This window comes from Solea solea, chromosome 21, assembly GCF_958295425.1.
Source record: "Solea solea chromosome 21, fSolSol10.1, whole genome shotgun sequence".
Lineage (NCBI taxonomy): Eukaryota > Metazoa > Chordata > Actinopteri > Pleuronectiformes > Soleidae > Solea > Solea solea.
The window spans coordinates 13,981,318-14,002,882 of NC_081154.1; the positions used below are offsets into that span (position 1 = coordinate 13,981,318).

The 21,565-nt window shown below is 38.3% G+C and overlaps 1 protein-coding gene across 4 annotated transcripts in view; it reads left to right on the top strand.

Annotated features, from left to right (window-relative positions):
* vti1a (vesicle transport through interaction with t-SNAREs 1A) overlaps positions 1-21,565 on the top strand; it is a 108,271-nt gene that overhangs the window by 21,985 nt on the left and 64,721 nt on the right. For 2 of the 4 annotated variants that reach the window (XM_058621468.1, XM_058621466.1), the window contains exons 5-6: positions 3,414-3,434; positions 9,215-9,299. In XM_058621468.1, coding sequence (XP_058477451.1) covers positions 3,414-3,434; positions 9,215-9,299 — 106 coding nt within the window. The remainder of the gene's footprint in view (positions 1-3,413; positions 3,435-9,214; positions 9,300-21,565) is intronic. The other 2 variants (XM_058621469.1, XM_058621467.1) reach the window with 1 other exon arrangement.

A 21,565-nucleotide genomic window follows, 5' to 3' on the forward strand; every position in this document is an offset into this window, starting at 1 on the left:
ATATTGTTCTTTATATTATTACAACACATTATTAGTATTATTAATAATAATAATAATAATAATAATAACAATAATAATAATAACAATAATAATAATAATATAAGATGTTTATGTTCTAATCACGACACAAATTATTTAATTTATCATTCATCGTTTTTATCATATTACAAGTTAAAAATAATGGAAATTATTGTGCTGTACTTTTATCTGTGCATGTACACTTTAGGAAAATTATAGACAAATGTTATGTGTGAAATTTGAAGCTCAGAATAATATCCACAATTTGATCATGTTATGATATCTAAAATAAATAATAAAATAAAGATACTAATATATGAAGTGATGCATTTTCCATTTTATCGTCAGCCATTGACGGGATAAAATATATATTTATATTAAGACACATTTATGCCTGAATTAAAGTCATCGTTGGAATAGTTTCAATGTTAAGTCTATTTTCTTCTTCTTCTGCTCTTTCTTATAGTGACCTTCATATGTGAGACGATAATTATTTAAATAATACAGCAGTACACCGCACTAATTATGTGAAACCTATAAAAATATAATTTTAAAATTTAACACACACATACACACATAGAAGAGTTCATGCTAGGGGTAAAAGCAAAGTAAACGGATGATGTATATGTTTTTCTTTTTCTCTCTCCCAGGTGCTGTGTTTACCTCATTTTCATTTAAAAAACTTGGGGAGATAACACTTGTCTTGGTCTTGCTGTGAGTGGAGTACTCGCGACTTCAGGCTTCTTTTTTTATCTAACGAGACGGCACTGATAGGCGAGGGGAAAAGATGGCGGGGCTGGGGCAATTCGGTCAATTTAATTCCTGACGATCTAAAAGAGGTCAGGATCATTTCATATAGTCCTGGCTGAGCAGATCATTACCAGTCACAAATCTGCTGGTTACATGGCAAGGATTTATAGCTTAGTAAATAGGGAATCGTCATAAGTTCTGAAAATGGCGTGTTGGCTCTGCGATAATGGCTAAAGGACGATTTAATAGACTTCTGCATTTATTCGTTATCTGTGCACTGACAGAAACTGAATTGGCACTATCAACTCGTTTTTTTAATAATGTGGTAGGCTGCCATTGCACTTTTTCTCCCTGTTTCTTCTGCATGCAGTACACGCACAAACACTTCCATGCCACACACACACACACACACACACACACACACACACACACACACACACACACACACACACACACACACACACACACACTGCACACAAAGCAACTAATGCACACACATTTCACACACCAACACGACACGGAATAGTTTCGATTTCAGTCGCAGCAGAAGGCTTGGCCACAAGAGATTGTGCTGGTTTCAGCCGGCATGGACCAGATTTTACAGGCTACAAAGGAAGCAGATTACCACTTGTATCAAATTCCGTATTGGATATAAAAAAATAAAAGTCTTTTGTTTGAAAAAAAAATAAAAAATTGCTGATTATCATAACATAAAAATTGCAGCAGTGCAATTTTGAATACTGGCAGGCATCACAAAAACACAAGAAATGGTGCTCATGCAGGAGTAATTATAAGATTTACCATATTCTGTATTTACTGCTCTGTGTCTCTTGAACAACACGAGCATCGTTGGCTGGACCAAAGAATGTGTGCCAAAGAAAAAGAAAGCAAAACACGGAAAATAAGAAGCAGCTCAACATGCCCCTCGTATAGTTTTAACAAATCCTCTACGAGGACTTGCAGTCGCTCAGGCTGCACAAATGAGCTGGAACAAGTTTTGTTTGGTATCCATTGACTGATAGCAGAGCCGGGGTGAGGGATCGCAGGATCTGCTTGGTTTCTTCAAGCCCCTAATAACCACATTCACAGTGTAGTTTTAAACTTTGGCCCATTCAATAATGCAGTCTTAGCAGGGAGTTGTTATTTAAGTTAGAAAAGACTCTAAAGTGCGTCTCTTTATTGCCAACATTTCCAAGGGTAAGAGCTCTTAAGACAAACATGGCATAATTTATCCAGGAACTTTACTTTAAGTAGAGGAGCTGTAACAAAATAATGTAATGTGTGAAATGCTATTTTTGTTTATTTGTTTTATATTATATTATATTATATTATATTATATTATATGCTATTGCATTTTATTTTAGTGTGTATAGGTGTGGAAATATAAATAGAACAGTATTTTTTTTATATATATTTATTGTTATTTTATATTTCAGTGTAAAATGTGTGTACATTTGAATTCTTGATTTATTCTGGATTTAGGACATGGAAAGAAGTATGAATTATTTTAACATAAAGAAGCTAATTTTGTACCCTCAGCGTTTTTATTTTCCCTAAACATTAATACTAGGAATCACGTTTGTAATTCAAGAACACTCAATTATATGGTAAAAAAAAATTATCCATAATAATCATACAATTCAAAATATACCGACAAAGTCAAGTAGTGATCCTAAGCCCTGCCCTGCTGCTAACCTTTAATGTTGGCCAAGAAAAAAAAAAGGTTTGCATAATATTTCTTCCTTTTAAACCAAACATGGTGAATTCCCACATTAAGCCCCTGTGCTGTCTTGTCTTCTCTACAGCTCCCACTTAAGAACAGGCAGGGAACCAACCTTTTAATTGTGATCAGGCATAATTAATAGCAAATTGCTCCTTCAAATGTATGACTCGTTATCAGACATGCAAGCTTTTCCAGCACAGGGAGCAGGAATGGCATTTTTTATTTACTTCACTTTAAATTTGCCAGTCTGTTTCATCAAAAATGTATAGCTATGCTAAGATTCATTTTTCATGATCTGTGGCTGTACCAATAATAAGCTGCACCGTATACAATGGTAGCTTCACATGACTCTTCACATACATAATCTGAACAGCATACACCTTCTTTACGATGCATAATGTATGTAGGCGAATGATTGACAAGATATCAGCATTGATAAACAGTGGCTCAGCATTTCTTCACCTCCCTTCCAACAGACACATGCTTCTTTTCATCTTTTTTCCAGAGAATTCAGCAAAATGACAGATACAAAATATTTTAAACGTACTGTGACTGCGTTGACTATATTTTAGTAATTTTTTCCCTTTTCTCTTGCTCCATCAACTTCTGTGATGTGACTTCCTTGATAATGTTAGCTGATATTACTAGTGGAGCGATGCATCCCCTCTCCTTGTTTAATGTGACAGCGCCAGGACTTGATCTTTGGTTTTTTTCAAAACACACAACCCAAGCGGCGTGTTTAGCTCTGTTTATTGTGTTTGTCTCAAGATTTCCAAATGCTAAACATGCAAAGAGATAAATCGTCAAGGTTAATTCTGTACCCAGCCATATGACTGATCTTCTTTCTGCCATGTTTCTGCTTTTTATCTCTCCTTCACTCTCTCCATCTTTCTCTTTTCTTGCTTTTGCTCTCGTGATGCAGTTGATAAAGTTACGTGAAGAGGTAAGTGCTTCCTTTCTGCTCTAACAATTTAAATTATGCTTTCCTCCTGAAATTTCCATTTGCCCTTCTGTCTCTCCTGTAGACAATTAAAATAAGCTCATTTTTACATGTCTGATTGAACAGCTTAAAGGCCAAGGCAGAGATAATGAATCCAGTGAAGGCCAGTTTCTCTTAAATATCAGAAAGTAAAGATATTACTTCTGATATGCCCTTTTTTGAAGATGAAGACGATGGAACCAAGCACGACTTGGAGACGGTTTGGGCAAAACAAAGTAGAAAATAAGTTTAAGACCCCTGTCTAACTGGCAATAATGGATTGTGATTATATTTACACTTTTCATTTATATCTAATGTGTCAGCACTAGGCTCCATTCACACCAGTTGATTTTGTTGTCTTCACTTCAAGTTGGTAAAAGAGGAAAACCTGCTTGACGGAAATTATATCTTGGACATTTATGCCTTTGTTGTATCAGTAATTCTTATGCAAATGCCATAACTGACCTGCTCCACTTACATTTCATGCATTAATTGTCTTTAATGCTTTGATTTAAAGAAAGAAAAATTAAACACATTATTAACAAGCTGTCAAACTTAAACGTATATATTTGTAAGGTATTTCTATTAATGCTGATTTGCTGCACATCTTTCAATTACGATGAAGAACCCCCAGTAGTAGCATGATATTACTAAGAGAGAATACCTTTCTCTCTTAATGGATACAGATTGTGTCTTTTTCTTATATTCTCCTTGGCTTAACATGTGGTTAAATGTGCATTTGAGTGACATTATGTTTAAGAAGGCATCGGCTGATGTTGAGTGAATCACTTGCCATCAAAGCATCAGCATTCATACCTATCTATAATTTAGAACGCTATCTGGGCCCAGATGCCATGTTATCATTATTTTTTTCTGTTCTTTTGTTTCCCCACTTTCTTTCCATCTTTTCTGAGTATTTCCTACTAGCCCGAGGGTCAGAAGACATCTTGATTTACCTTACCTGTCCACCCCTTTAGGAAGGGGCCCGATCTATATAATAGGGCTTGATTTTTTGCGCCCTTTTCTCCGTTGCCGTCTTTTACCCTTCTGCTCTTCCTGCAGTTGTATCAAAGGCTGGTGCAGCTTATACACACTTAAGCCTTGCTTTAAAAAACTATACTTTTTTTCTTCTGCTGAAAAACATGTTTAAATATTTAGCACTCATATTCACAGCTGTTTGACACTTGTAATTCCTCGTCTTACAAGTCCCAAACAAACGGCACAGAAGATCACACAGTCAGTCTGAATCACAGCTGTCATCATTATTCACTTTGAGTCTCCCCCACCCTTATTGAAATAATAAGGAAATCATCTGAACTTTGGAAAATGGTGATAGTAACTGCCTGTGTTTGATATTGAAAAAAGGCAGGAGAGCGAAAGAAGAGGGGAGAGATTTCTTTTGAGCTACATCTGTATTGTTCTGGGGCTCCCTGTTAATAACTTACAACTGAAGAGTGTTTCTCGACGCAAAAAAGCACAACAAAAAAACAGCATTTTTCATGGTTCCTAAGAAGATCTTTGTTCAAAATGTAGGTGTCAGATGAAAAGGCATGCATCGGCAGAAGTGGTGGCGGTGGGGTGGTGCACCAGTGCGCTCACAGATGCACAACATTTGTCATATGTTATATTTAAAACCTTTCTTCAAGGCTCCGTGAGACAATCAGCCATGGTTTTAATGGGATGTTTTCTCAAGTCGATCAGTGACAGATCTGAATTGCAAGCCAGTACTTAATTGTGAATAGTATATGTGTGTCTTATGTGTGGTAAGGTACATAAGAATCACAGGGGTTAGACCTTTATACAGGACATTGTTGCACAGTAGGGGCTGCCTGCCACTTTGCATTTCCCTCAATAAAAGTGCAGACATTGATGTCTTGCAATTTGCTCACTAACTAAAGAATATAATCTTAGCTCAAGTCTTCGATATAGTCACCTTTTTGTAGTTGTTGTGTGACATCGGTGTATTGGAACAAAACAGCTCTCCCACAGAGTTAAGTCACCTCACTTTAGATTAAGTTTGTAGGCGTACTGTCTGTATCGACACACTATGTAGTGTCAATGTTGAGTTTTAATTGTACATGTTCCTTTTCATTATCTTCCACAGTATCATCCTGTGTTCATGGCTGGATTGTTTCATTATTAGGGCCATCACAGTGGGCCATTACTGGATTCTTAGCGGCTGAACTCTCACCCGTTCCTTCAGGTTCTGTCACCGTCAAACTCGGGGTGCATTATTCTAATGATCACAAGCATACACACTGCCACTGCCACCACAACACCCCCCACCTCACCCACCCACACACCCTACCCCTCCCCTCCCCTCCCCCCGGCCCTAAAAGAAGACAGACCAGAGAGGGAGAGAGAGAGTGAGAAGGGAGAGAGGGAGAGAGATTCAGGAGGAGGAAGCTTTGAAGTGGCTTTCTATCGCTGTGAGTCTGCCGGCCGTCTCCCCAAGACGTGTCACCTTTGCCGAGAGGGAATAGGAAAATCACGTTTCGAATGGTAATGATAACATACTAATCACTTGAGCTCTTTGAAGAATTCGGGGAGTGCGCTACTCTGTCAGTATCCCTGGCTGCCTCATGCTCCCAGGCACACACAGGCACTGCAGCCATGGTCTAGGTGTATTAACTTAAGCATTGCATGTCAATACGTCTCCTCCATCCCAGCTGATCCATAGGGGCTCATTATAGACCAAGCCTGTTACCTGTTTTCTCCCACGTTCATGCTGCCACCATCTCCGCTTCCACACCCATGAAACCCCTCCCTGAAACCCCCTACCACACCCAACACCAAAAACACACCTCACCTTGCATCCTATCCCACTCACCATCTCCTTATCGTTTTTCTCCTGCGAGCAGCCCATTGTACCACCCATTTTCCTATTCCTCCATCATCCCTCCTGCCCTCCCTTTAACTATTAAAAAGTATCTCTGCAATTTTAAATGACATCTGTCAGCGGCAGGAAGAAAGGGGAAGTGGGGGAAAGGAAAGAGTTCAGAGGGAGTTCTCTCCTCCCTTCTCTTTTCTCATCCCTCTTATTGTCAAACTTTGAAAAGCGTGTCATTGACTTATTTTTTTTTTGCCTTCACACTTTTCATTTCCTCTGAGTGATTAGCTGGTACATGTTTTGACAGCCCGACAAAAACTAGCGATTTTACTTCTCCCCCTGTCCCCTTCGCTCATGTGATGGGCATAAATCCTTGTCAGTGAGGCGCTTGCCATTCATCAGGTTGTTTTTGAGTGTCAAATGTGTTACAGCTGATTGGTTTCTTAACATAACATATTAGAAAGGCCATCAAAACCAACAACATTTGAGTAAACATTTAAGACTTCCATGTTTTTGATGCTTGTGATCCTCTCCCCTGACATGGCAGCATCGTGACTTTAATGGAAGATGGATCTTAGTTTTTGAACGTTTTGGAAATTGTGTCACCGCAGTGGACAAAATGGGGTTGTATACTGTATGTTGTTTGAACTTACCTTACATACTGTACAGTATATGTTAGGTAAGTGGCTGAAACATGAACCTCAACAAACATAGATTAAATCCATGCATCCATTAATTCACTTGTAACTTCAGACAACCTCCATGATTTAATCACTTCTTACAATTGAATGTTTTAAAAACAGCCTTAGTTTATAGGATCTATGAAAACACGTTAAAGATCCATTGTGGGACCTCAATTGTTCCCTGTGCACATAATCTGTGGCCTAGTTATGTGTTCTGTCTTTTATTGTAGTGTGACTTGTCCATCCTGCATGGAGCTGTGTGATGCAGACACACACAGATTGGCACACCCAGGCAGTTTTGTAAGGGAGCCCTGTTGGTAGAGATCACATTTTCAATTTTGGACAGTCACGTTCTTGAGACGCTAAAATTGTCATCATGATATAAATAGGATTGTGAAGTTCTACTGAGAATCCAGGTTTATTTTTAGTCATAGAATGAATTTCTCAAACTTTTTGTCAGCCATAGTGCTGCTGTTCTTTTATTTATTAAAGTTACGCACTACAGCTTTAAAATGAAATGAACATGAAATTATGAATAAGTGAATTGAGCTTCATGGCAGTTCACAGACACTGGTTGCAGTTGTGACTTCCTTGTTAAGAAAAATCTGACATCAGTGTCCAACACATGGACAACCCTGTTTTGAAAACTGTTAGGTAAATGCCACAATTGACATTTTCACACAGTTATGCATCTCCAACCAGTTGTGAGCCAAGTTAGTAAGCCTATTTTTATTACTGTCGTAAAAAACAATCATACTTCTTAATGAATAGAGTAGGAATTCTCAGCTGGTTTCCTTGCTGGTGAAATAGTTGCCATGACTCGGTGACAAATCGATTAACTATTGATGTTCGTTGAAATGAAACTCTGGTCCCCTGATGGTGACAGTGGAAAGAATCCCATTCAAACCAAACATGGAAACATTGTCAAGTACTCTCATGTAACCTCAGCTAATCACTCACATGTGTTAAGTCTGTAAAATGTGTTACAGTTCTTAAAAACTCTTTGTACTACTATCATAAGTTTTTCACTGAGGCAGTAAAGCAGGCCTTGCATTGAACAATACAAATTTTCTGGTACTGATCAATTGGCATTGACCTCAATTTAAGTTTATGTGGTTATGCTGACTTCATTGATTTAGTCATTGAATGCTGTATAAAATAGAAAATCATTGGCCTGTGGCTTTTTCCAGAAGTATTGTCTGTATTTTCTATGATATATAGTGCAGGAATTCATTGTATATGTGAACGCGATGGAAAATATTTTTATATTTGAGAGCCCCAAGATGGACCTCAAGGCCATCAGTCAGCAGATCAGATTGTATCTCGCCTTGCTTGTTAGAAATGAGCAAAGAACCAAACCAATGTTTTATATTTTTGTCTTGGTATCTAAAGAGTTGCTGTCAATTGATGTGTATCTGATATTAGAGCCAGAGCTAACTCCTTGATACTCACAAACATATGCTTTAAGAAATGATCAAATTGCTTTTTTAATATTTTATGAAACACACCTTTTCTTGAACGTCTGTGCTGTCTGAACTCCGTGCTTTCAGTGGGGCAGGCTTGTCAGTGGTTGAGTAAGCCAAGGGGGGAAGCAGTAACTCATGCATCATGAATTACTCTTGTTGTCCACTAATGTGGATAAAACAGAGGCAGGAAAAGAATTTCATGGTTTTGTTTGGGCTTGATATGGATTGATGTGAAAGGCTCAGACATCATTCCCATTAGCTATTCAAGAAATATTACACCTAATGTAAACTATGTTGATAACAAAATGAATGGGATAAAGGTTGAAACTTCACCTGCACTTGTAAAGTATTAACTGCACGTCATTCTCTTTTGACTAGGCAACTTCGAAAGGAATTCAATTCCATCTAAATTTGCATTTATTTTCCCATGTGCAGCAGAAGGCCGTGCTGTAAAACAATACAAGGAAGCAAGAAACCTCAAAGTAGTTATTGTTTTCATGTCCTATGTTAAGGCAGCAGCACCTCTTATATTGTCAGCCTCAACATGCATATGCTTGATATTCCATCAGCATATAACACATTGTCATCCATGAAGGTTATTGCCAACCTGGCTGTATTATGTTGTTGCTGTGGATGTGGTCTGTCTGCTTAGGTGACAGTGTTGATGTGTTTCTTTGAAATGGTTCCCAGCCCTCTCAATCAATTTTTTTTTTTCCTCGTGTTTGTTTCGCCGGCTTTATTTATTTTTTTCTCTATTTGTTGCAGCGAGCACATCTGTTGGACAATACAGAGAAGCTGGAAAGGTCATCACGGAGACTGGAGGCTGGCTACCAGATAGCAGTAGAAACTGGTACGTATTCCTGTTTTGGATTGGGTTGGGAAGGAGTTGGATGGTGTTGGGTGGGTGGGGATTCAAGATAGTGGTGAGGATGAGTGAAAGACAGCAAATTGTATTGCTCATATGTGAGGTAGGTGGATATGTGTGTGTGTTTGGGGGTGGGGTGTCTGGAAAAAAAAAAACCCTCTTTCCTTGACGCCTGATGACATTTTCGGGAGCACATCAAAGGCAAGGCATGGAGAGAGAGAGAGAGAGAGGTGTACAGGCGACAGATCGGGCTCCGCTTCTCCTTGCTCTGCTCCCGAAGAAAATTCATGCATCGCTATAGCTTTGTGTTGTGTAGGCATGTGTTATGGGTGGGTGTTTTTTATTTTTTATTTTTTTTTATTTTAAGATAAACAGACAGGTGGTCTATGGAAATAAACGTCAGCGTTCCTCCTGAAGTTCTTAATTCTGGGATGCAGAAGCAAAAAATAACATATCACTTTCTAAATAGACTTGTCCTAAAATAAAGCAAAACAAAACACAAACTCCGTTTTTCCTCATTATCAAGTATTGTTTTTATCTTAAAATAGGAAAAAAAAAAAGAAGCTCATTGGGATCTTAAATAGATTTAACCAGTGGGCATATTTTTTCCTCCCTGTCTTCCTTCCTGACAGTCACCACATTATTGAGGCACAGTGTATTCCTCAGAGATGTATCAAAGCTCATTCTTGAAGTATCAACCAGCTTTCTGTGGCTTCCGTTGTAGTTTTGAAAAAGTTTGTCAATTTACACTATAATCGCGGGGTGGCTGGCATGTGCGACATCGACAGATTTAATAATTCAAGTCAAGGAAGGTTCGCACACAGACCACCAGCTTTTGATGTTCTCTGTAACTCGCACAAATTCATAAATACAATCTGCATTCTCTGCTTAAAAAATGTTGGTTCAAATGTCTCAGATGATACTACCCGTATCGGAGTTTCTGGATTCTGCGACAGCCGACATATTTTTAATTCTATTGAGTTGCGTCTTTTACTAGAGAGGCTCATTTTTATGTTTTGCCTCAGCGTGCATGGTGTTTAAGAAATGGGCCAAGTGTAAAACTGCTCAGTACCTCCCAGACCCAGTGTTTTCTCCTGCAATGGTTGGCCACATGCCCCTTGACCCCAAGTCACTGGTGGCCGTCTCATCCACTGTGTGTTTGGCGAGCTAAGAACAATACTCGTTTATCCTGTCTTGGTCCCACACACTTGGCCTGCTTCACACCAGCTGTGGGGTGTGTTTGTGGTTTGGTGGGGAGGCTTCGCCCCTGCGTCTTTAATCCATGACCCCTTCCTTTACTCTGCTGTCGATACCAACCCTCCGCTCAGATGCACAACCTGAAATGGCACTGTCTCCATGTTAAACCAAGAATACATCTGCACAAAGAACATCGATGCTCTGTGAATATGCACTCCTCCACCAGACTAATTATTATATATGCCAAGCACTTAAATTTAACACAGTGTGCACAAACATTAGGTAGACATATTTATTCACTGGGTTTATAATGTTTGACAGAGTTGCCATCTGATCCCAAATTCAGTTTGGTCTTTAATTTAGTGTTGTTCTCCCATTTCAGACTATATATTTACTTGTGTGGTTCCACAGAGACTCGTCACAACACTTTTCTGGCATCTTTGGTAAATTCTGCACTATTTAGATCATAGGCCTGCCATAGTTTGTAGAATATCCAGATGCTGTGTACACTATGGTTTGGCATTTGTGTTTTTTTTCCCGCACACTGAAATGGTTTACTTTTATCGTCCACAGAAACTGCGTTTATTGTAGCGCTTTCTTTCACATTAACAAATGTAAAGTAATGCATGAAATAAAAAAGCTGAAGAAGTGCACCACTTTTTATTCATGCACATTATGAAAATGGCATTGGCAGTTGTTGAGAAATAAGCTTTGAGTTTTCAAACACAGGGGTGCAGCACCCATTGATGTCAAACAAGAATAATTAGAGTGTTAAGTGTTAAAGTCTCCAATCAGATGCTCCATAGTCATACTGTTAATACTTTTCTTGCCACAAGTCCCCTCAGACATCTAAGCTGTTCCTTTCACCATTCGTAAGTTTAGCGTCATTATATTTCGCAGTATTTCAAAGTTGCATTCTCTATCCAAAATGGCACAGAAGTCCTTAAGAACCGTAATTGACCAATGGGAGACGTGGAGCTAAAAGAGATGTTATTTCAAAGAGATAGACCCTGAACAAAGAAATGGCGTAGAATCTCAGCTTTGCCCCTTTTCTCTTCTGCGTCAACAATATATCTCTTAATGACCAGGAACAAAAACGCCAGGATGCCTCTAGGTCCTATTCCAAGAAAAGATAAATCTTCATATAATACTATTTTCTTAGATATTAGCATTTTCTCCTACTACTCTCAATGTTTCCATTGTATTTATTGAAATAAATGCTTGCCAAATGCTGTGGAAGCCCCCAGAGGGGTAAAGAGACCCTAGACATGAGTTATTTACCACATGCACTCCTGAGGAACCATGGTTCTCTGTTTGTCTCATAAATAAAGTATAGAAGTTCATTAGTGAGAAGTTCACTGACTTTAAAGCCCAGACATGGGAGCTAGCCCAGTTAAAGAGGGCCCTAAATAAAGAGGGAGGGCTTGCAGTTAGCCAATTTAAAAACATTTGAGTCAGGGGCATTTGAAATGCCCAAATGTGGAGGCTTGACTGATGTTAAATCAAAGACATGCCAGAGTTTAGTCCTTCCCTCCACAGTTGAAAAGATTTTGAATGATTTATGATTGCTTGTTTAGAAATGGATTGCATGTCAGATAAGACATCTATGCTGCAGTCCACCTTTTTTGATTATTACTCACTGAATTTGAGAGAGCTGAGTCTCACACTGATTGACACCTCACACAAAACACAGCTAAAGAAATGTTCCATCAAAGTGATATTAAATTTTCTAGTTATGAAAATTAAAATTCACTCTTGTTTACCGGCATGATGTCGATGACTGATACAAATTAAATTAAAGTCGCTTAATTATATTAATTTAAAATTGGATTTTGTAGGTGCTACTGCGAATGTGCAATTGTTTTAGGACACAAATGGAAATTAAAACACAAACTTTATACTTTGTCATTGTAGCATCAGTGGCTTGTTGATTTGTTCTGTAAACTATATTCACATTTTGTTAATGGAGGTTTGATATAGTTGTATATTTTGAGAGCAAACTTTATATGACATATTCAGGCTTTACATCTTTTCTACGATTGTGTTTTTAAAATTCTACAACTAACTTAAATGCAGAGTGAGCTCACTTTGAAAATTCATCCCCCTCCGTGTTTGTTCAGCTGACACAAATAACTGGGAGTAGCAGCAAAATGAGCCACTGAAACAAAGAAAGAGGCAGACAAAAGCGTAGCTGCTCTGCATTTTAAAGGTGGCCAGCAAGAGGCTGAGAGGACTTCTTAGGCAAGTGTTCTTGGTGTTTAGGGGACTGTAATCAATCCTGCAAAATGAAAACAGCTCATTAGGGATTGATTTCAGTCCCACTCAGATAAGCAAAAAGGGCTGGAGCTCGGCCCTCAGGGGCCCCAGCCTTGCCCAAAGTTCACACCACGTCAGGTAGAGAGCAGCACCGCAGGCTATCTACTTTATTAGGCTGGAGATAAGCTGATTAGACCTTGTCAATCAAAGATGCCAGTGACTCAATCGTGATCCAGAGGACTTTTCTTTCCGTCTGCTCTTCCTATCCCACCCTCACAGTCTCCCTCTCTCTTTTTTGTGATAAATCATTGAAGCGACCAACAAAGTGGCAGCCAACGCTGGGCTTAGCTAAGCAGCCCTGCAGTTGTCACCACGGCAGACACATGAGGACCCTGTGATGATGTGATGACTATATTAAAGAGTACATCAGTTTGTTTTAGAGCAGTTTGATTTTTCTACTGCAGTGGTATTAAAAAGAGAGAGGGAGGGAGAGGGAGAGAGGGAAGGGCGAGCAAACCGGCGTCATCGAACATGATTCCAGTGGCAGAGAAAAGGATTCTGGGACAGCAAAAAATAAATAGATAAGTGACAGAATGAAGAGAAATAAATAAGTATGTTTTTGTAAACATTGAAAAAAAAAAAAAACAAGAATCTTCATGGCTCCGTTTTGAAGCAGAGCCTGGCTTTGAGTCTTGCTGAGAGTCCATGGGTGATGGAGTGGCCCAGTAACACAGCACACTTTTGTCCCGACTCTCCATCGCTCCCCCTCCATCTTTCTGCTTCTCTCCCACTTGCTTTATTTCTCCCTGTTCACTCAAAAGATCAGACTCGATGATTCTTTTTGTGCTGGGCCACCAAAGTGGTGCTGGCTCCCCAAATCCGTATGCAAACACTTAAATTACATAACCAGTTGCCTTTAAAACACCCGAGTGATATTTTAAGCACACTGTTTTATTAGCTGTTGTCATTAATCTACTTTTGTTATATCATATTTTCAGTGAATTCAAAGTTTAGTGTAATATTTCATTTTAATATTGTATTAATACAAATGTATGTATCTAGTTTTTCAAGTTAAAATTAGAAAATAAGCCTAATTTTTTACTTGTGTACTTAATTTTTCTCTTAATTATATACATTTTAACAATTTATTGTTAATACTTTTTTTAACGTTTATTTTATATGTAGTTTAAATTTTTAATATACAGTTAGAATGATTGATGTTAAAAAAAATTCAATCACTATAAGAATAGTTAAAATATATATCAGGTTATATAATAATATTTTATATATAATTAAATGATTATGTTAAGACAATATAATTGTTCTTAGTATATGTGCAATGTAAATCTATTTCTCGCACTTCATTTGTAGTTTATTCTCTCTGTGATACAATGTAGTTTGAATATTTTAAGGATCTCTTTTCACAGCTCATTTTAAAAGGATATTTTGCTAAAGTGGATTTCCTGGAGGTATAGCATAATAAATCACTTTTTTTGTAGGCTGATATAATCAGCATGTTGTATTGTGTTCAAAAAGAATAAGAAGTTATTTGATAATTGTTTGATTAATGGAGCTGAGATCTAGGACTTAAATATTTCACAGTTTGAGTTTTCAGCTGTGGAGAAAGAAGAAGGCCCTTTTTAAAAAAATCCATCTTAAAGGAAAAGTATGTTTTTCTATATAGCTATTTGAAAAGAAAATAATTTTTTAAACATCCCCAAAATTCAGCTTGAAACCATATTTCCTAAATATATATGCTTCAATGCCTAACATCTTGCTCTCAGAAAATCTAGCCGCGGGTGTGCTGTTTATCGGTAAACCCCTGGTGGATGAAAGGCGTAGCAATAATGATTTTTTCTCTCCTAATCGGACCTTGTCAGCAAGGCGTCTTATCGTGGAGAGGAAAATGACACCGATCCTATCGAAGAGCCTGGAGTCCGAGTCGGCGGCACGCGTCCCCCCAATCATGGTTGGCCATGGCCCAGCCATATCTAGCGCCGCCACAAACGGCGTGCGGCACTTTTTTCATGTGGACTTCAAAAACGTTGCGAGTCATTAAAATTGCACCCACGTTCGGCAGCGGGGATCAGCGGCTCTGGAGCGAAAATGGGATGTGGGAAGAGGAGACTCGCTAAATGTGTTAATTCCGTCCTCACATGTTTACGGCTTAATTTTAATCTGTTTGAGGGGGGTGGGGGGGTGGAGGGGCGATTGGAAAGGGGTGCGGGAGGGGCAATGAGAAAGCCTCGCACTGCAATAAATCGCCATTATCTTTGACACCCTAGGACTCAGCTGTTCCAGGGATTTAGGGGTCCATTGGCAACAGTGTATATCGTAGGGCATGAAAACACTGTTTACGCTTGAACTGCGGTAGCTAAGGTGCAATCACCAGTTTCAGGCTGCACAGACAAAAGACCTTGCGTGCACAATGGCCTGCTAGCATACGGACTCTCAATGGAAGAGCTGAACCAACAGACTCGAGTAGGTGTTTGTGTCTGCGAGCCCGTTTCCCTTCCTTGGCGGAATCTGAGTTTCCATGTGTATCGACAGGTGTTGTCGTCGCAAATATTGGCTTAAGTTGAGTGGGGCGACAAAGATGGCCCCGTCTGCTGCGGTTGTGTAAAATTAGATGACCCTTATACAAAAGATAGAAGTCTATTAAAATGTCTAATACCTCAGTTCGGTCCACCGACTACTGCTATTAGTCTCCTTGTGTCCCGCAATTAGGTCCACACAGTATGTTAGCCAGCATTAATAAATATTATGAGAAAATCTAATAATTAGACCTTTAGTCACTTATTAGCTTCAACAAGGCTCTCAACATATTGAGTCTCTCATAATAATTATCCGACGAGAGTTCAGTGGAGCTTTCCTGCTCAGTAAAACAAGATACATGTTTTTGTCCATTTTTGAAATGAAAAATAGACTTTTTTAAGATGATTTAAATTTGAGCAAAAGTTTGGTGCAGATTTAGTCAAACTTCTTAAGTGTTTGAGAAGCAAAGGAGGAAAATCTGTAACTTTTTGCATATTTATATGAATGCAGACTTCAGCTGCACATCATTTTCATGCGGTGCAAATGTCAAAGACCCAAATATTTAGTGAAGTGCTGAGAGAGTGGCATTAGCACGGTCAACTGAATGTCTCTCAATACCAGACCAAGATGAATGTCCTTGTTCACTGTAAATGTTACATTTTTTGTGGCTCACCACAAGTAATATCTATTAAATAGAAAACCACTGCTGGTTTCAGCTTAAATATACTGAACTTTTATTTAGTAATTTCAGCTGAGTTAATAAATTGGTCTATATTCATGATCAGACCAACTTTAAAACCTAAATTGATGTAATCTAATCCTTATCGTAAAAACGTAACATCCAAGTGTCTAGATCGTTCTCCGCCAGTAGACGACACCTTTGTCCCAACCTTAAATGGGATTTTTATTTCTATTTTTAGCTTACAAGAACTAAAAAGATACCCCCTTCCTACTTGCATGCAGAAGAAGAAAGTGTAGCATTGACCTCTGGCTGACACAGAGAAAGCTGAGGGAAGGGAGGGGGAGATGGAGGGGGGGAAAAAAGCAGCACCAGAAAGAGCGACAGAGAGGAGAGAGCTAAGACAACAACTGTGAAGAGCCGCACAGGGTTAAAGAAAAACTGTTTCAGAAGGAAATGGGAGACAAAAGCAAGGACTCAGAGCCCCCATGGGCGCTTTAAAGAGCCGCTACATCTGAGGCGTTAAAATATTAAAAATGGAAAGGGAGAACAAAAAAAAACTGAAATATGAAATGAAGTAAAGGAGCGGCAGTGAGAGAAAATTGTGCCACCTTGTCACCCGAGGACGTATATCAGAAATATTAATTCTGTGATGAGAATGACGCTTTTGGATGACAAGAGAACTGATGACAGTTAAGACCTGAAAAAAACAACAACTGAGGAGATATTTATCAGCGTGAGTGTGGGAATATGACGACGATGGTTATTTCACAACAGATGTGTGAAATGTTTTTTTTTCACTTAGGCTTTTTCACAATTTAGCAAATAAATAAAAACAAATATATTTATTTGACCAGTAACCTCCCTTAGATGCGATCTCATTTACAACATAGTAAAGTGACAACCTTTGTGATTTAAAAAGAGGCAAGAGGCGCATGACTACAAAGCACTTGAGTAATGACAACTGAGTCCAACTACCATTAGCATCGTATCTTCACACAGAGTCTTCTGTCAAGCTGGCAAACATAAATGATTCATACACAGTTTTAAGGGGGAAAATTGTTAAGGGTAAAGTAATATTATTATTATTACTACAACGTCTCTCAATTTACCTTTTCCTTTGTTCCTAAAGAATTACAAGTTTTGTAAGTTGATTGAAATATTCAGAATTTTTTGACATATATTTGATGTTAAATGGTGGAAGTAGTAATAGTTTTTCTGTACATTAATTACTTTTCACTTAATATTTGTGTTGATTTTTAAAACAGAAGTGTATCACAGAGTAAAATGTATGAGTGTGAAATTGTGCAGCAATTTAGTGACAATTGTAACTCATAAAAAAAATCCATCCATGACTTTTTAGCCAAAAAAAAAGCAATATTTGCCTCACGCTGACTTTAAAAATAAATGTTTTTCAGTTTCACAGTGAAGGTCATTTTTATTTTGTAAATTTTAGGATTACAGCCAGTTTAAAGTTAAACACAATTTCTAATAGCAGTTGTCTGACTGCTGGTGTCATTTTAATGTAACTGCTCAGCCACAATTCACTTACTCTACACCTCTATAGAAGTTTTAACATTTTCATAAAATACCCAGCACATGGAAATAAGCTTGTAATAATACTTTTTGAAACACCATGCTCACCACAGTGTAGAATAAATTGAGTTTTTAAAATAAGTAACCATCTCTTTTCCTGCACCATCGCCCTGTAGTTTACAATGTTAGATATTGTTGTTATCCAGGTTTTTCTCAATGGTTGTCATTTTTAAAAAGGAAAAATAACTTTTAACTAACAGTTTTATTCAATCCAATGAACAAATTATTTTTTTAACTACACAATTTAAAAATGTATTTACCTCATCATCCAAAAACAATAGTACTGTGTCATTTTTTTTTGTGTGGGATTACTTTGTGTCTCATTTTCCCTTAACTCTGAAATAAAGACTCAAATAAATATTAATACATTGCAATAAAATAATTAATATTAAATGTTGGAGGTTTTTGAAGAAACAGTGTGCAGTTTGTAAATTGTAAATACAAGTTTTCTACCTTGATCATGAGAACATTTTCATGCTTTTGATTGTTGTACACAAGTTATTATTGGATTATAGTGATTGAGAGTGAGGTCTGTAAGGAAACAATGACTTTTACTTCACAGTGCCATCGCTGTTGCTTGATATGATCTCAATTTCTTGATCCAAATCCAAAAGTAAATGCATTAGGAAATGTATCAGCTCAATTCAATATTTAATAGTTTATCTAAATAAACAATATAGGACTAAATGCAGTCACTACCTCTTTATTCATCTGCACCTAATGAAGACGTTTCCTGAGCCTCTCACCCTGCAAGCTACACAATTATACTGTACAAACACAGTGAAGCACACGAGCCGCGTCCGTCTGTCCTTGCTCCTCTTTGACTCAGCGGTAGCCTCAAGGAGCAAACCCTCCCACCACTGTCAAAGGATCTTCCTCCTCGGCTGTCCTCTGCCCATCAGACAGGGTGCCGCCCGTTTGAGACACCCAGGGAACATGAAACAGAGCCGGGCCGAGATGTCAGCTGGTCGTCCCATCTGCCAGTCAGTGGGATGGTAAAGCTTTTGTCCTGGGGGGTAACCTCAGGAGTGCTCTGCGTGCTGCTCAAGCGTGTTTGTGTATGCACACATGTGCATGTTGCTTTGGGACAGGAGAGTCTGAATCGCAGTTCTGAGGAAAAGTGGCCACAAACAACATGCAGATATTGTCCTTTATGTGCCCATATAGGATTTTATTTACCAAATTACCAAAATTTAAATTTGGTTTCTCTGTTGTTAGATCTTGGCACAAAAGCTTCACGACATTTTCAGTGGCAGCCATTTCAAGGGAATATAAGGTGTTGGTTTCAAACATTTGGTTTTCACGGGGTTGAAGTTAATTGGTCATATTTCAGATCTGCTCCATTCTTATGGAAACCACAATCGGTGGAAGCCTCGTCAGAATTTTAAATAACCTGCAACTTGTCTCCTCTGTTAAATAATATAACCTTGACAACACAAACAGCTTGACTCCCATATAAATGAAGCAGCATACTGACTGGTTAGAGTTTGGTTGGTTGTTTGAATTGAATCATAATCCCTTTTGTGCATTCTATCGTTTGGTAGATAGGCTGCGCCCTTGAGCTGCTTTAGGAGGAGGGCGCAGTGAGAAGCTCTATGCTGAAGATGCTGAAAGGGGGGTTTGTGTGCATGCAGGAATGCTTGCACATAAACCTGTGGACGGGTCTATGTAAGCCCAAGAGTTCCTAAAAAGAGAATGCACATAGACAGCGTGAACTTATTTATTTACCACTGAGTTGTGCTTTTGTAGTTGTGCCTGTCAAGGATATCGGCACAAGTTAATGTGTGCGTTTGTGTGTGCGTTTGCATGTGTGTGTTTTAGCTGTATGTGCATGTTGGCTCAGATAAAATGTGATTTATAACAACAAAGTCATCCTTTTTCCTGGGCTGTAATCATTTTTAGTCAACTTTGACTGTTGACTGCCATGTAGAAAGCTTCCCTTAAGTGGTCGACATAGTCCCTATGCTCACATCAGTCAAGTCTCACCGCATGATGTATGTAGTTGTAGTCCTGAAGGGCTGATGTATGCACAGCACTGCACCGGCAATCCTCCCTGAGCACATCTATGATCTTGGGTTACTCAATCATCAATCAAGGCCAACTGCAGCGAACTGTACCATCGCCCATCTTTTAGAGCTCACTTGTGAAGGACTGGCTAAGTTGGCCTAAGGGACACTTTTCTTGGTCTGACCCATCTCAGGTTTGATGTCAATATGTGTGTAGTTATCACTACACACAGGACAGAGTTGATGCATTGATGTGGACTTTTTTTAATGTTTGGTGAAGGTGTGTGCATGTCTTTTTTTTCCCCGGAATTTTTGAAGTACTTTTTTGGGAGATATTTTTCCAGTAATTTGTTTGGTGTTTTCATTTTGCAGATATGATCATTTTAACTAACTCTAACCCGATTAATAAGGCCAGTATTTGCAATTTTGTAATTAAAATCAAATATCAACATTGTTATCAATTATTGCAGAGTACACATTCTGTGCTCAGAAAAATGCTAAATGTTGCTAAGTCACTAAAACCTTCCTGTATTTAATATTTAGTTTACACATTATTTTTATTGCAAATACTATATGTAGTTGCATAAAATGTAGATTGGAGAGCAGACAATTAGTGTTCAAAAACTGGTTACGGAAGCAATTGTTTGAATTATTTGTTATTGTTAAACAGCTATATTTTATCAAATGGAGAATAAAAAGAAAATAGGCCAAATATATGGGCCAAGAAATCAGCATTGATTATCTGCCATTGGCTGCCCTGATTTCTAAAATCAGCTTTGGCCGTAGGAATACCCATATCATTTGACCTCTAATGAAAAGCAATCATTTAGATGTAGTTATTTCTACATTTTATTTAAATATGTCGTTAGAAAAATGCAGCATTCACCTTATACCACAATGTAATTTTGTTAATTAATATAAGAAAAGGCTGTCGTCGCTCACGAAAGAAAAAAAAAAAGAGCATGCAAAGACTTGCCTAATATGAATTGATCAACTGTCCTTGCCAGATTTAGCCCATTCAGAATGAGGCTTATGCCTGAAGAATGCAGAGCCTAAATTTCAGACAATATGGGCAGAGGGAGCAGACAAAGAAGGCAGTGCAACAAAAACAGAGCCAGAGAATCAAAAGGAAATATACAGTTCATTCACTTCCTCCACAAAGCTACTCTGAATTCATTTTATCATCCAGAATGGACATTCAGAACCATACGATAATGCAGTGATGGAGTTGCACGCCAATTTCCCTGTGTGCTTGAAGTGTGGTATTGTGTTGTTTTAATGAGCTGTTTAGACTAGTGGTTGTTTGCATTTGGGCTGTAACAACCAGCTCAGTGAATAATTGTTATTGCCTCTAAAAGGCCAGATGTATGGAATACATGCAAATTGTATGCGTGTGCGCGCATGCGTGTGTCTTGAAAAAAAATTGCATTCCAGATGTCCTTCTTTCATGTGCACCACACACACACTTAAAGGACAGAACAGATGATGTTGATGATGATTAAGATCTTAAACATATGGAGATACTTTGTTGCTTTAGTCTTTGTAAATGTGTTTTTGTGTGTGAGACTGTGGTGATTTTTTATTCACTTGTTTTATTTTTTTTTACCATTTCTGCTCCCTCAGTCTTGTGTGACAGGTTTGCCCATCTCTCCTGGGGAGGCCTTCACTCCTAATTTAGACACAAGCGTCGTCAAGTGACAGCAATGGCTGCGGCACCCTACCTTTGTGATATGACTACAGTTAACTTAACAAGTCTCGATATGTGAGCTCCATCTTTGATGTAGCTGTTTTGAGTGCTTTGAGCATCTTCCTTATGAAGAAGTTGACATTTTTTGGTGGATTTGTCACAATGATCTTCAGAGGGATACAGGTCATTTCATATTTTTTAACAAAAATAAGTCATTATCTTGATCATATTTAACATAATATGCACTGTATTGTTTGTGCGTGGATGTCCATCATAGAAAGTGCTCCCCTTGCCT